Here is a 12,601-nt window from a genome sequence, read left to right as displayed (position 1 = left end):
GCACTCAGGAGATGACTGTCCTCACAGGGTTTCTCCATGGTGGCCCGGCCTCTTGTTAAGACTAAGTCTTGAGCACCCTCGGACCAGGACAACCCCACCCCCATCTTACCCCAGATCGGCAGGCCGCACATGGGTGGTCAGCCTGGTTTCAGGAAGTGCCCTTACCTGCCGCCGGCTCAGAGGAGCAGGCACCCACAGCAGACACTGCAGAGCCCCATACAAGGCGGTCTCTACTGGGAGAGATGGGCAGCCGCCAGGGGAGTCTTGGGGTCTGGTCCCAGCTGTCTGCCCCTCCCTCACCTGGGATTGAAGCTGTGGGCCCCAGGGCCCCGCAGTTTCAGACCTCTTCCTCCTGGCTGACCGACTGGCAATGTGGACATGCAGGGATCAGAGAGCCCACTGGTTGCCCCGTTCCTGCCTCCTGTGGGGCAGGGCCTGGCAGAGGCCTCAAGGAGATGGCTGGGGACCGGCCCCAGGCTTGAAGGGAAGGCCACCTTTGACTCATCAGAGGCAGGAGGGCACCACCCAGCCAGCCTGTGGCCAACCCCTGCTGAGAAATGTGCTCCAGACAGGTTTCAAGGCCAACCAGGTCTTTCTCCCCAGGCACCTCCAGGCGCATTCAGACCAGCACCAAGCGCAGAATGGTTCCAGCCCCTCAGGGCTCCTGGGTGGGAAGCGGCGACCCCGAGGGCCGAGTCCTGGCAGTGGCTCTGGAGGTGGCAGCTGGAGCATGCGCGCGCATGCACACTTTCACCGGACGGCATCCTCTGAGCCCAGGCTGTGGCTCAAGTTGCCCTCCTCGCCCCACTCCGGAGGGAGGCCCCCCCACCCTCGTTCTCAGGTGTCCTCTCCTCCCGGGTAGCGTCCAGGTCACGTGCTTTGAGGCATCAGCCAGCTCCTCCTGGTCCAGTCACAACAGCAGAGAGAGGCCCCCCAGAAGCGTTTACAGAAGACCCTGGCCAGCTGCCTCAGTCTTTAGAGGGGAAACTGCTTCCCGCAAGCTCAGAAAGGGCCCGGGGATGACCTTGGCCTTGCCTTCGACATGCCCCAGCTTCCAGGACGCTTCTGAGTTCTTCTGGAGAGAGGGCTGATTCCAAAGCCAGAGACACCCCCTCCCCACTCCGTCACACTGTCTCCCCGACACCACCCCCACCCAGAGCAGCTAGAATCCAGCCTTCCTGCACCAATGGCTACAAAAAGGCACCTCTTTCTCCCCCCCCTGCACCCCCCCCAGCCAGCTCCCTTCACTCCAGTTGAGCCCAGAAATGAACCACCAACAGACCCCACCCCGAACCCCAGCTGTGGAGAGACAGGACTGAGCAGAATTGTATCCCGGAAGCCGCACAGACCCCACCCCAGGTGGCAGGCCAGACCTTGGGCCTCTGAGCCAGCACACCAGGAGAGGAGGAGCCCCTGCCCCCCCCCAGGTCACCAGAGGGGCACCTCTCTTTTTCACATGCCTTTAATGCTTTTCAGGTGGTCAGAGATGGTTATCACCGTCAGAGGTTGCACTGGGGGCTGAGAGCACACAGCCCGTCCCTTCCACCAGAGAGGACTGGGCTGGGCAGAGGCCAAGCTGTTCCAAAGGTCCATCCGGTGCTGCCACCGCCTTCCCCGTCCACCTTCCCCAGCGTCCCCCACGAGCCCAGGAGAAGGGGTACTGGCATGTCCTAGGAGCTGACCACGTGCCCGGACCAGGTCTCATGCTTGGTGCCAGGGGCCAGATGGGTGATAACCACCTCTACCGCCTGCAGCTTCTCATTCTTGGGCGGGATAGAGCACATCTTATAGGTAACCTCGTCGCCTTCCATGGGGACGTACTCGCCTTCCACGCTGCAGGGATGGACACAGCAGTCAGGGCCCACCCGGGAGGGTCCTGGGCACCCTCCCCAGGCACCAGCCCCTTCCTCAGGAATGGCTCCTATGCCCATCCACCAGGGCTACCATGCCTTGCTATTCGGTGCCAGCTCTGTGATGGCTGGATTTGTGTTCTCAGTCAGCCCAGTCGGTGGTATAGTGGGCTATGGAGGTGCTAACCCCAAGGTCAGCGGTTCGAACCCAACAGCTACCCCAAAGAGAGACAGATGAGGCTGTCTGCTCTGGTGAAGACTTAAAGCCTCGGAAACCCCGAAGGACACTTCTCAGCCCTCGAGGGTCACTATGAGCCCGAATGGCCCACTCCTCATCGCCACTGCCTGTGCACACCACCTTGTGTGGAAAGAGTCTCAGCAGATGGGCTGAACTAAGGTGAGGTCGCAGGGTGGCCCTGATCCAGTCGGACTGGCATCCTTCCAAGAGACACGGAGGGAAGGTGGCCAAGGCAGAGAAAGCATGGAGGCCCCCATAAGCCCAGGAAGACTGGGACCACCAGAAAGTGGGAGGAGCCTGCAGGGGGTGGGCCAGGGCTGAAGGAAAGCGCTCACAGGCGCATGAGGGCAAAAGGCCAAGGGGAGGAGCCGAAAGCCAGACAGCCAGACTGGGTGGGGCCAGGCCAGGCCAAGTCTCCTGAGCCTCAGGATCCCAGACACTGAGCTGCCTCTCTACCCTTGAGGACTCAGCAAGCCTTCCAGAAAGCCCCATTTGTGCCCAGAGCTAGTTGCAGGCTGCGGTGCTCTCCCCCACCACCTCCCCAAGAGGGAGGGTGCTCTTACTCCGTAGGGTGAGTCACCAATTCACCCAGGAGGATCCCTTCTGACCCCAAGCAGCAGGGCCAGCTAGCTCCTTGGGAACAGGCGTGTTCTGACTGGTGTTTAGAGCTAATCTACTTTCCTCTTTGATTTGGCCACTAGGAAGCTTAGGTTTAAATTGGCAGCAGAGGCAGGCACCCCATGTCTCCATCCTTCTTCTTCCTCCAGCCCCCCTCCCACGCCTGTGTTTTTCTTATAACTCATTTTTCCTCAGCACCATGTGTATCTTTGTAAAGCATTGTCTTTCCTGGAAAGACAATGTATACACAGGGCCACGCATAAACGCTGCACACGCATCCGCACACAGGACAGGCCAGAGGCTGCAGCACCTGCCTGCACCGTTCTGGGGGGGGGTCGTTTCCCTATAAATACTCCGGCCCGATCGGGAAGCCCCAAATCCACTGGCAGGGCCCACACGTGGCTTAAGTCTCTGTTGAATCCCCTGTGACCACAGTCAAGGGGTGGAGCTAGGCTTGACAGCAGACAGCGAGGACTGTAGTCGGTGGCAGCCCGTGGAATTAGGTTAAAAATGAACCACCGTATCATTTACTCTCCCTTTTGACCCATTTGAAATTTGTTCTGGTTTTTAATATTTCCTGCTTTCTTTCCGATTGAGGTTTTTCCTCTGATTTATTTTGTTATTATTGTTGCTGAACTATTGACGTAGATGATATAGGAGTTCTAAGTCAATAAAACTATTTTCCAGAAAGGCCGGCCTGCTATGTAACAGCGCTGGGCTCGGAACTGTGTGCACCGAGTGGCCGTGAGCCTTGCACAGCCTGTACGTACCTCCTTGGCCTACCCAAAGGGGCCGCTTGTTCACACACACACCACTTACACCTTCTCACGCACATTTACACACACACACACATACACACACACACACACAGTGACACAGCCCCATCCTCAACTACAGCAAAGACCATGGCCATGAGGTGGATTCTGAGCCTATCCCAGGTTTCTCAGGCGACAACTTTACAGGAACACATAGCCTCATCTCTCCCAATGAGTAGCTGCTACTGGGTTCGAATTGCCAACCTTGGGATAGCAGTCCAGTGCTCACCCACACACAGCACCGCCAGAGCACTGCACCCCACTCCCCCACCCCCTCCAGGCATGCTGTCACCAACAGGGACAGGGTCCAGTGGCACACGGCCCCCTCCCTCCACAGAGCCAGCCCAGAACAGCGCACCTCCCATCCAGTCCCTGACTCACTCAGAGATGTGCAGGAAGATGTCAGGGCCGCCGTCAGCTGGGGTGATGAAGCCGTGGCCCTTAGACCGGCAGAAGCATTTGCAGACGCCTTTGTAGACAGGACCCTGGGACGCTCGCACGGTCCTGGCAGGGAAGAGTGTGAGGAACCCTGCGCCCCGATGCCCGCCCTCTAAGACAGGTCGCTTCCCTCCTGGGGTGACTCCTCCCAGCCTCCCCCCACCACAGCCGTGCCTTGAGGAGCCATGGCCGGGGCCGCCATGCCGTCGCCCAGGTTGTGCATTGTGCAGCTCTGGGAGCCGCTCCCCCAGATTCCAGAGGACCCCGCTCTGAAGACTGACTCTCTGGGGGACTCTGGAAAAGTCCGGGCCTTAGTCCCCCAGCTGGAAGCAGGGTGCTGGGCTAAGTCTAAGCACTACCCAGAGGACTGTGCCTCTACTCCCTGACCCCAGTCCTGTGTCTGCGTGGTAATCCCCAAGGTCACCCGCTACCCGCCAGAGCCCAGGGTCTCCCACTTGTGGCACCCAGCTCACCCAGCACTCAGGGTCTGTGCAGCCTAGCCCAGCACCCTCAAACTTCAGAGGGCATCTCCCCAGCTTCACTGCTGTCACCCCATGCTGCACAAGGCTCCTTATCTGACACACAGGACCAGGGGCCTCTCAGCGAGGCCCCTCCCGGCCCAGCCTGAGACTCACGCAGAAAAGGTCCTTGTCCTGCGAGTGGGCAGCGGGCTGGGGACCACGTTGCCTCGCAGCGGGGATGGTGAGCGTTCTCGGGCCCTCGGGTTCTCCAGCAGCCCGACCGAAGCCTGGTGGGTGGGGGGCTGCGACGGAGGGGGAGGCTCGGATGACATGGTGGACCTGGAGATACACAGGGGGCTCTCTGGGGCTCAGGCCAGGCAGGAACCTACCATCCAAGACCCACGCCTCTCCAGGGAGTCGGACAATGCTTTGGAACCCGCCGAGTCCCCAGGCTGAGCCTGCTTGGCCGTGGACACCCCCGTGGCAGAGCCAAGCACGGAAATGCCAGGGCCACCCATGCCCTCAGCAGAGGCTCCAGGGGACAGGGCAGCATGGAAGGACAGGAAAGCCCTGTCCCTCAACATCCCTAACACCCTCAGGCACTTAGGAACTACTTGTGGGAGGGAGAAGAGGAGGAAAAAATAAAACCTCCCTGCCATCCAGTCCATGCCAACTCCCAGTGGCCCCATAGGACAGGGTAGAACTGCCCCTGCGAGTTTCCAAGACTGTCACTGTTCTCGGGAGTAGAAAGCCCTGTCTTTCTTCCAAGGAGCTGCAGGTGGTTTTGAACTGCTGACCTTGCGGTTAGCAGCCCAACAAGTAACCACTACACCACCAGGGCTCCATCAGGGAAGTGAAAATAAAGGAAAGTTCAGGTGAGGGACAGAGGGGCTAGAGGCAGGTGGACAAATAGTTCCCAAAGGTGCTGACCCAGCTGTGGAGACCCAGTGGAGAAGGGACCACACTGCATGCCCCAGGCGAGTTCCCGGACACATTCCAGAGAGGCTCCTGCCGGGACCTGGTGAGCTGTTGGTAAGGGATCCCAGTCTCAAGAGCACACAGGTGTCTGTCCCCTCGTGTGGCTGAAGGGAGGCCTCCAAGGGGTTTCCTAGTCCCTAGCCACAAGGCTGCTGTGTCCACCGCACAGCGAATAAATGGGTGGGATCCCGTCTCTGGAGGCAGAGGCCCCAGGGAGGCCTTGGCCTCGGTGGTGGCCAGGAAGGTGACACGATGGGGGGAGTAGTCCCTGCCCAGGACAAGGAGGCGTTCTCAGCTCAGAGTTCAAGCAAGGTCACCTCAAGGCAGGGCCAGGAGGCCAGGGCCAGCAGCCAAGGTCACTCAGCTTGCTCACTCTGCTCACACTCCGGGTTCCCAGATCCTTCTAAAAAGCCCAGCAACTCAGGCAACCTGAACCCCATTTTGCTGCCCCTGACTCCTCCCCCCTCCCCCCGCACCAATAGTGACCATATGTCCCCATAACCTAGCAATGTCTGCTCTCAACCCAAGGCCTCTAAGCCAGGCTGAGTCCAGGGGAAAAGGGTCCCCAAAGGGCAAGCGCATTCTCCACATTCCCCACATGCCCCTGGCAGGCTGGGAAGGGAGGTGGCCGGCTGGTCTTCTGGAGGAAGTGACACAGCTACCTCCTGTCCCGTCTCACAGCTGCGGTCAGGGAAGACCGAGAGGCGGGCCCCCACCTCATAAAGGCCTGGCTGCCCGGCTGGGGGCTCAGGCTTCCAGAATGACCCAGAGCTCAGGTCACAGAGTCCCGGAATGTTCTGAAGCCTGGGGTTCTAGGCAGGGGAGAAGCCCCACCATGGGCCCCATGAAGGCCAGTGGAAGCTTGATGGCTAAGGGCAGAGGGCCAGTTCCTGCATTCCTTCTACCCAAAGTCCGTCCCCCGCACCCCCACGCCCACCCTCCCCAGCTAGTCCTCCAGGGTCAGGCGCATCTGACTGCAAACCCCAGGGCCTGCCAGCTGTGTGACTTTGGGCAAGTTACTCAGTCTTGGTTTTCTCCTCGGGAAAATGAGGATGGCAACGGTCCCAACCTCACACCAAGAAAGTGGAATGAAATGATCCACGCTAGGTCCTTGGTGCGCGTCCAGCCAGAACAAGCGCCCCGTGGCTGTCTGCTAGTGTTGTCACAAGGGGTCCTGGCGGTGCTATGGGTTAGGCACTAGGCTGCTAACTGCAAGCTTGGCGGGTCAAAGGCACCAGCTGCGCCTTAGGAGAACGAGACTGCTCCCGCAAGGGTCTGTTCTTAGGATCACCTCGATGGCTGTGGGTTCATTAGTATAACCATCGTCATGAAGTCATTGTCAAATCTGTCCCCAGTGGCAACTCCTGGTGATCGTGGAGCCAAAAAACAAGCAAGTAAACAGACACCCAGGATCATCAGAGACTGCAGTTTCCAGCTCCAGATGGTCCCGGGGAGTCAGTCACCACAGAGAGCAGGGCCGTTGAGAGCTGGATGGAACCGAGACGCCAAGTGGAGTGCCCGCGGAGTGCAGGGGCCACCATCCTAATGTCTGCGAGGGGCCAGGGCGGGCCTGCTCCCTGTCATCCTCACCCTCACCCATCTGTCCCCAGACTCCTGGCTGCACCCATTGGAGCCCCTCTTCTCACCCCCCCCACACCCTTCACCCTCCAAATGCACAGTCTCTCATTAGAGCCAAAGAGGGCCATGCCCAGCGGGGTCAGGGTCTCAGTCCAGGGGCTGCCAGGGAGCAGCGTCTCAGGCACAGCGCAGAGGATGACCTCAACATTCCTCTGGAACCGTCACTGGTACTTCCTGAGTACTTGGTATGCCCTAAGCACCTTAGAGACACAGCTGTACCTTTTACAGGTACGCTGTCACACAGGTGCAGACACGTACACATGCATGCACACACGTCGTGTGCCAACACGGGTGTGCAGAGAGGCCTGGCACAGAGGCACCTGCTGGGGGTAGGGCTCAGCAGGAGGAGGCCGGGATAAAGCTTACACCCCTTTCTTTCAGGTTCTATCCACTCCACCGGACATCCGGAATCAGAACCTACATTGTAACAGTGTTTCCTAATGTATCTGGTAAGTGTCAGCTGGCATCTGGTTCAAATAGAGGCCTATCTGGCGAGCATGCAAATTCTAGGCAGGGCTCAAACCAGATTGAACCGGTTGGTTCTCAGCCTTGGAGGGGGAGGGCTAGGGCAAAGTCAGGCTGCTGCACCCACAACCACCACCCTGGAGCCAGATCTGGGGACCCTGCTGCCCCCTGCTGTAAGTAGCTCCCCACTGTACCCTTGGGCATGGTCCAGGCAGCTGTCATTGTCTACAGATCTGGCCTGGGAGTGGCCCCTGGATGAGGCAGGACCCCCCCTCCCTGAACACCACAGCTCCCCTCAGCAGGGTGGGGGCTTGGGGTACAAACCACTCTAGACCACATCCGCTAGGTCCTGTGGGCCTCTAGCCACAGCCCAGGTTCTGACTGCGGTGTCAGGGGTGCCTATGTCCATCACAAGTGTCCATGCACGTGCCTGTCTGTGTGCACGCATGGAGTTGTATTAGCTACCCAGGACGCGCGCGCACACACACACACGCCCACAGGCTCTCCTGAGGACAGGGTGTGTGTGTTGGGGGGCGGGGGGTGTCTACCTGCTTCATGAGCAATCCCGGGCCACTGATTATGTGCAGGAAGTGTCGGACACAGAGACAGTAGCACTGCTGCCCTCCCGAAGCCCGAGGGCAGGTGGGGTGGACCAGACACCCACCCAGCAGTTTACACAGCTCAGCTCCTAGGTAAACTGAGAGCCCCAGTCACACCCAATAAATAACACCAAGAGCAGTGCATGTGGGGCAGTGGGAGGGAGGGAGGGAGGGGGAGAGGGGGCAGGGGAGGGGAGTCTTGTGGGGAAGGAGTGCATCTTAAAAGCAGAAGCAGGAGGCTCTTAGGAGGTAAAACAATTCCCGCCCCCTCCCCCAGGAAGGCATACCAGCAGCAGGGCCTGCAGAAAGGGCAGAAGGGGGCCTCAGCCCAAGACAGCCTGGGAATTTTCCACAGGTGCCTACAAGTCCTCCGGGAAGGTACCTCCTGCTCACCCCTTCCCAGGGACCGGGTCTGGGAATCCAGTGCTTCAGGGATCTGTTCTCTACTCTCTCCACACCTCCCCCACCTCCCTTTTGTTCCTTTCTGCCCCAAAGGCCCACCCTACCCAGAAGCAGCTCCAGCAGCTCCATGCACCTTAGTGAGACAGGGTTTGCAGTCTTCCTGGAGGGGTGACAAGCAAGAGCCTTTTTGCAGGGCTGGTTCTGCAAAGCCACACCCGCTCAGCCCCCTGTAGAAGAGTGAGCTGTCTGGTTTCCATGAGGTTCTGTAGCTGTGGGACCTCTAGGCTGGGGGTGTGGGGTCCCCCCCGGGTGGGTCCCCCCCTGAGAAAGGGGAGTGCCCACTGCCTGAGTAGGGCAGGGTCCAGATTGTAATTCCACAAACCCTTACCCCAAGGTTTCGGAGGTGGGGGAGGAGGGCTCGGTGGGCAGATCAGACCCCCTAACTCCATGAGGCCTGCCTGAACCTCTTCGGATGGGACAGGTGCAGCCTTTGCCAGAGAGGCGCTGGTGAGACCTGCCACTCTGTGTGTGGACAGCTCTGCCTCGGTGGCAACATTGCCACATCCTGGTGGGAGACGTAGGGGGGAAGTGGAGGGAGGGCAGCCAGAGTCACAGGTGGCCTGGTCTGTAAACTGAGGCCATGATGCCTTGCACGCCCAAACCCCATAGCCTAAGTGGCACCCTTAGCTGGGCAGAAGCCCCCCCCCCCATGTGGGCCTGAGGGCAGGGGGCACCAGTGACTGGGGCACTGGGCAAGCCTTGTCCATAGGCCCCTGCACTGTTCTGGGAACAGAGTGGGGTCTGGGCGGGCAGAGGGTGGCCAGGGGCTGGCAGGAACCTGAGTGAGTCGGCATCTGACAGCAGGCCAGGGGCTTCATGGCCCAACAGAGTGGCAGAGGAGCTGCGGAGTTGTGGCCCAGCCCCTCTGGAGGCCAGGCCTGGCCGGGAAGTGTCCCCGCCCACTGGGGTCCAGGAATGCCGGGAAGAGGCTACCGGAAACAGAGCCAGCCCAGCCAGCCCACGGGGAAGCGACTGAGACAGTGAGCCCTCCCACAGCCTCCCATTAGCTGCTGACAGGACCCGCCCATGAAGTGAGAGCCAACTCTGGACCCTCTAGGGTCAGAAAGACCAGTCCCTCCCCTGGCAGGGGTGCCCACCTGGGCTCTCCCACTCCCTCCCACCATGCACTCACTGCCCCTCTATCTATCCTCCCCCTCCCACCCCCCCTTGAACACAAGCCCTGGTTTTTGGTCAGGACTCTGCCCTTTACCCCCACCCCCCACGCCAGCCCTCCGTAGCTCCCACTCCTTGCCTCAGTGCCTTCACCTGTCCAGTGGGACCAAATAATGTCAATCCCCAGAGCGGCCGAAGTAATGAAATGATGCTCCCCCAGCAGAGCAGCAGGCCTGGAGCCTTCTGGCCCACTCTCCCATTAGCCCCTGTACTGCAGCTGGCTCACAAAGGCTGCCATTTCGACTAGCCCTGGGGCAGGACAGAGATGATTCCCTTCCCAGCACACCCCCAAACCCCACCCCAAAATCCCAGGGTCCAGGACCTGCTCCAGGGCTGTGGGGGGTTGGCCAGATGTTCGACCTCACTGTACACAGAGGTGGGGACCCTAAGGATGCCCCATCCAGCCCAGAGGGGGCAGCTGGTTTTCATGTAGCAATTTTTTAGGGAAGAGAAATTTGATGTGATGTTTGTGCAGGTGCTGGAGTGGAGCAGGGATCGGAGGGGGCAAGACTGGGCGCTCACGGCCCAGTAATAGAAAATAAGAAAAATTGAAAAGTATCGTCTTTCAGCCTCACAGGGCCCTCATGGCAGGAACTGTTTTATCCCAATCTACTGTTGTTAGGGACCAGGGGTCTCAGTGATCCCATGTGACAGCCTAACCCCTTGGGGGTTTGTTTTTATTGTCTGGGTGCAAATTTACACAGCGAATGCATTTCCCATCCAGCAGCTGACACATTTGTTTCCTGCAATCTCCTCAATGGAGCAGCACTCCGCCCACTTCCTGCCTCGGTCCCCCATCTTTGTCTCCCCTTTCTGCCATCTAAGCTTTGGGGGAAGTGTCCCTTTCTGCCTCACACGGTTGTTTTCTACGGAGTATACATACACCCCCTGGATACACCCACTTAAAGGCGGGTGTGGGGTTGACCTGCAAGGAGACTGGTGGCTGGGTAGTGGGTGGGGAAGAGTATCTATCTGGCAGTTGATCTCCACTATTTACACTACTCTCCACAGACAAGTCAGAGCATCTGGTCTCCCGCTGGGTTTTCTACCCACATCCTAAAGGAGCAGATCGATCACCAGGTGTTCTCTCTCAACTATTAGGCTGGTTCACACCGCCAACACCCAGACTGGCTCCCGCACGTAACCATTTGCTCCTCCAGGGCTCTTCATCCCAAATCTACAGGTGGGGAAACTGAAGCTAAGGACGGCCTCCTCTATTTTGTAATTAGCCCACAGCTCTGACAACAGGGTGTGTGTGGGGGGGGGGGGGTGCCTGGAAGATAACCTCCCTTCCCTCCCCCCACACCCACGCATGCCCTACAAAAAGACACAACCAACCGCGCAAAGCACAAGCTATTGGGCCAGGGGCTGCCTTTGGAAAAAATACGAAAAGAACCCGGCTTCCCGCCTGCACGAGCGGCCGGGGTGGAGAGTCCGGAGGCGGGAGAAGTTTTCCTCCAGGCGGGGGTGGGGGGGCGCCCATCCGGGCGCAAACAGCCCGCGAGCGCGCCCCAGGATCCTCCTCCCCCAGACGCCGGCCAATCAGCGGCGACAGGGCAGTGCCCCTCCTTTCCATCGCCCGGATCGGCCACCTGGCCCCCAGCTAGCGAGGCCCGGTCGGAGTGGGGGGGGCGGCCCCTAACAACACCCAGCGCCCCCGCCCGCGGCCCCTCACTCCTGCCCAGCCAGCGGGCGAGCGCGACGGCCCAGACGCGGGAGGAAGCTGGCCCGCGCGCACACACTACACAGGTGGCCGGGAGGGAAGTGCCGCCTGGAGTCTGCCCGCCGCGCGGCCAGCTGGTGCCACACCCACCCTCCCAAGGGTGCTGCCCGGCTCTTCCCCGCAGGCCCCGGGCCATCGCCCAGGGGCTAGAGGGCACTGCACGAGGGGCATCAAGAAAAGGTAACAGCCGCCCCATCCCTGCGGCTCCCGGGGCCTCGGGGCCGGACCGCCCCACCACACCCCTCCTGGGTTCCCCAAAAGCTCCCTACCGGATAATCAGCTCCGCTCAGTCAACTGCTGGACTCGGACTGCAAAAGCCAAGCGGTGGAGGGGTGTGGTCAGAGAGCGGGCTCGCTGCCGTCCGGGGTACGCCCCCTAGGGCTTTCCGGCCAATGGGGGCTGCGGTCTGTCCTCTGGAAGGCAGGGGCGTGGCGGGCTCACTGTGGACCCGCCCTCAAACCCGCCCCCTGAAGCTCCCCGACCAATGGGGCGGCGGCAGGAACCCGGGAAGGCCGGAGCGGGGCGGTGCCGAGCGGTCTGGACATTACCTTTGTGTGCGCTCCCGGGTCCAGCGAGAGGTGGGAGGCGGAGCGGGGGCGGGACGCTAGCCCCTGGAAAGTGGAGGGATGGCCGGAAGGAAAGAGGAGAGGGAAAACAAGCAAGGATCTCGAAGGAGGGAAAGGGAAACAAAAAATAAATGCAAAGAAAGGAAAGCAGAAAAGGAGGGGAAAAGCTGTAAATGTTTTATATTTCCATTGTCTTTGGGAGTTAGCTTCCATCTGACAGAGCAGAAAACAGACACAGAGTGACTTACCCGCCCGCCTGCATCCTCTGAGCATGAGGCCACCTTTGGGGACGCAGGTGCAGGTTGGTATTTGACAGCCATCTGCCTCCTCTCCTTTCCTCCTCCTCCTCCTCCTCCTCCTCCTCCTCCTCCTCCTCCTCCTCCTCCTCTCTCTCTCTCTCTCTCTCTCTCTCTCTCTCTCTCTCTCTCTCTCTCTCTCTCTCTCTCTCTCTCTTTCAGGAATGGGACAACCCACGTGATCACAGATCACAGGGACAGAATAGAACCTGCCCCGCAGGATTTCCTACACCACCATCTTTAGGGAAGCCCACCGCCAGGTCTTCTCCTCGGAGCCCCTG

The 12,601-nt window shown here is 60.0% G+C and overlaps 1 protein-coding gene across 1 annotated transcript; it reads right to left on the bottom strand.

The window, feature by feature from the left end:
• Positions 1 to 1,448: 1,448 nt before the first annotated feature.
• CARHSP1 (calcium regulated heat stable protein 1) lies at positions 1,449 to 11,849 on the bottom strand. Its single transcript, XM_075564304.1, has 4 exons — positions 11,728 to 11,849; positions 4,595 to 4,759; positions 3,903 to 4,025; positions 1,449 to 1,833 (listed from the first exon to the last, which is right to left on the bottom strand). Exons 2-4 carry the CDS (start codon positions 4,750 to 4,752, stop codon positions 1,671 to 1,673), a joined length of 444 nt encoding a protein of 147 aa, XP_075420419.1. The 5' UTR covers positions 4,753 to 4,759; positions 11,728 to 11,849; the 3' UTR covers positions 1,449 to 1,670.
• Positions 11,850 to 12,601: the final 752 nt, after the last annotated feature.

The sequence above is a fragment of the Tenrec ecaudatus genome, chromosome 12 (genome assembly GCF_050624435.1).
Source record: "Tenrec ecaudatus isolate mTenEca1 chromosome 12, mTenEca1.hap1, whole genome shotgun sequence".
Classification (NCBI taxonomy): domain Eukaryota; kingdom Metazoa; phylum Chordata; class Mammalia; order Afrosoricida; family Tenrecidae; genus Tenrec; species Tenrec ecaudatus.
Note: the sequence above shows the minus strand (reverse complement) of the source record. Positions and strands in the feature narration are given on the sequence as shown.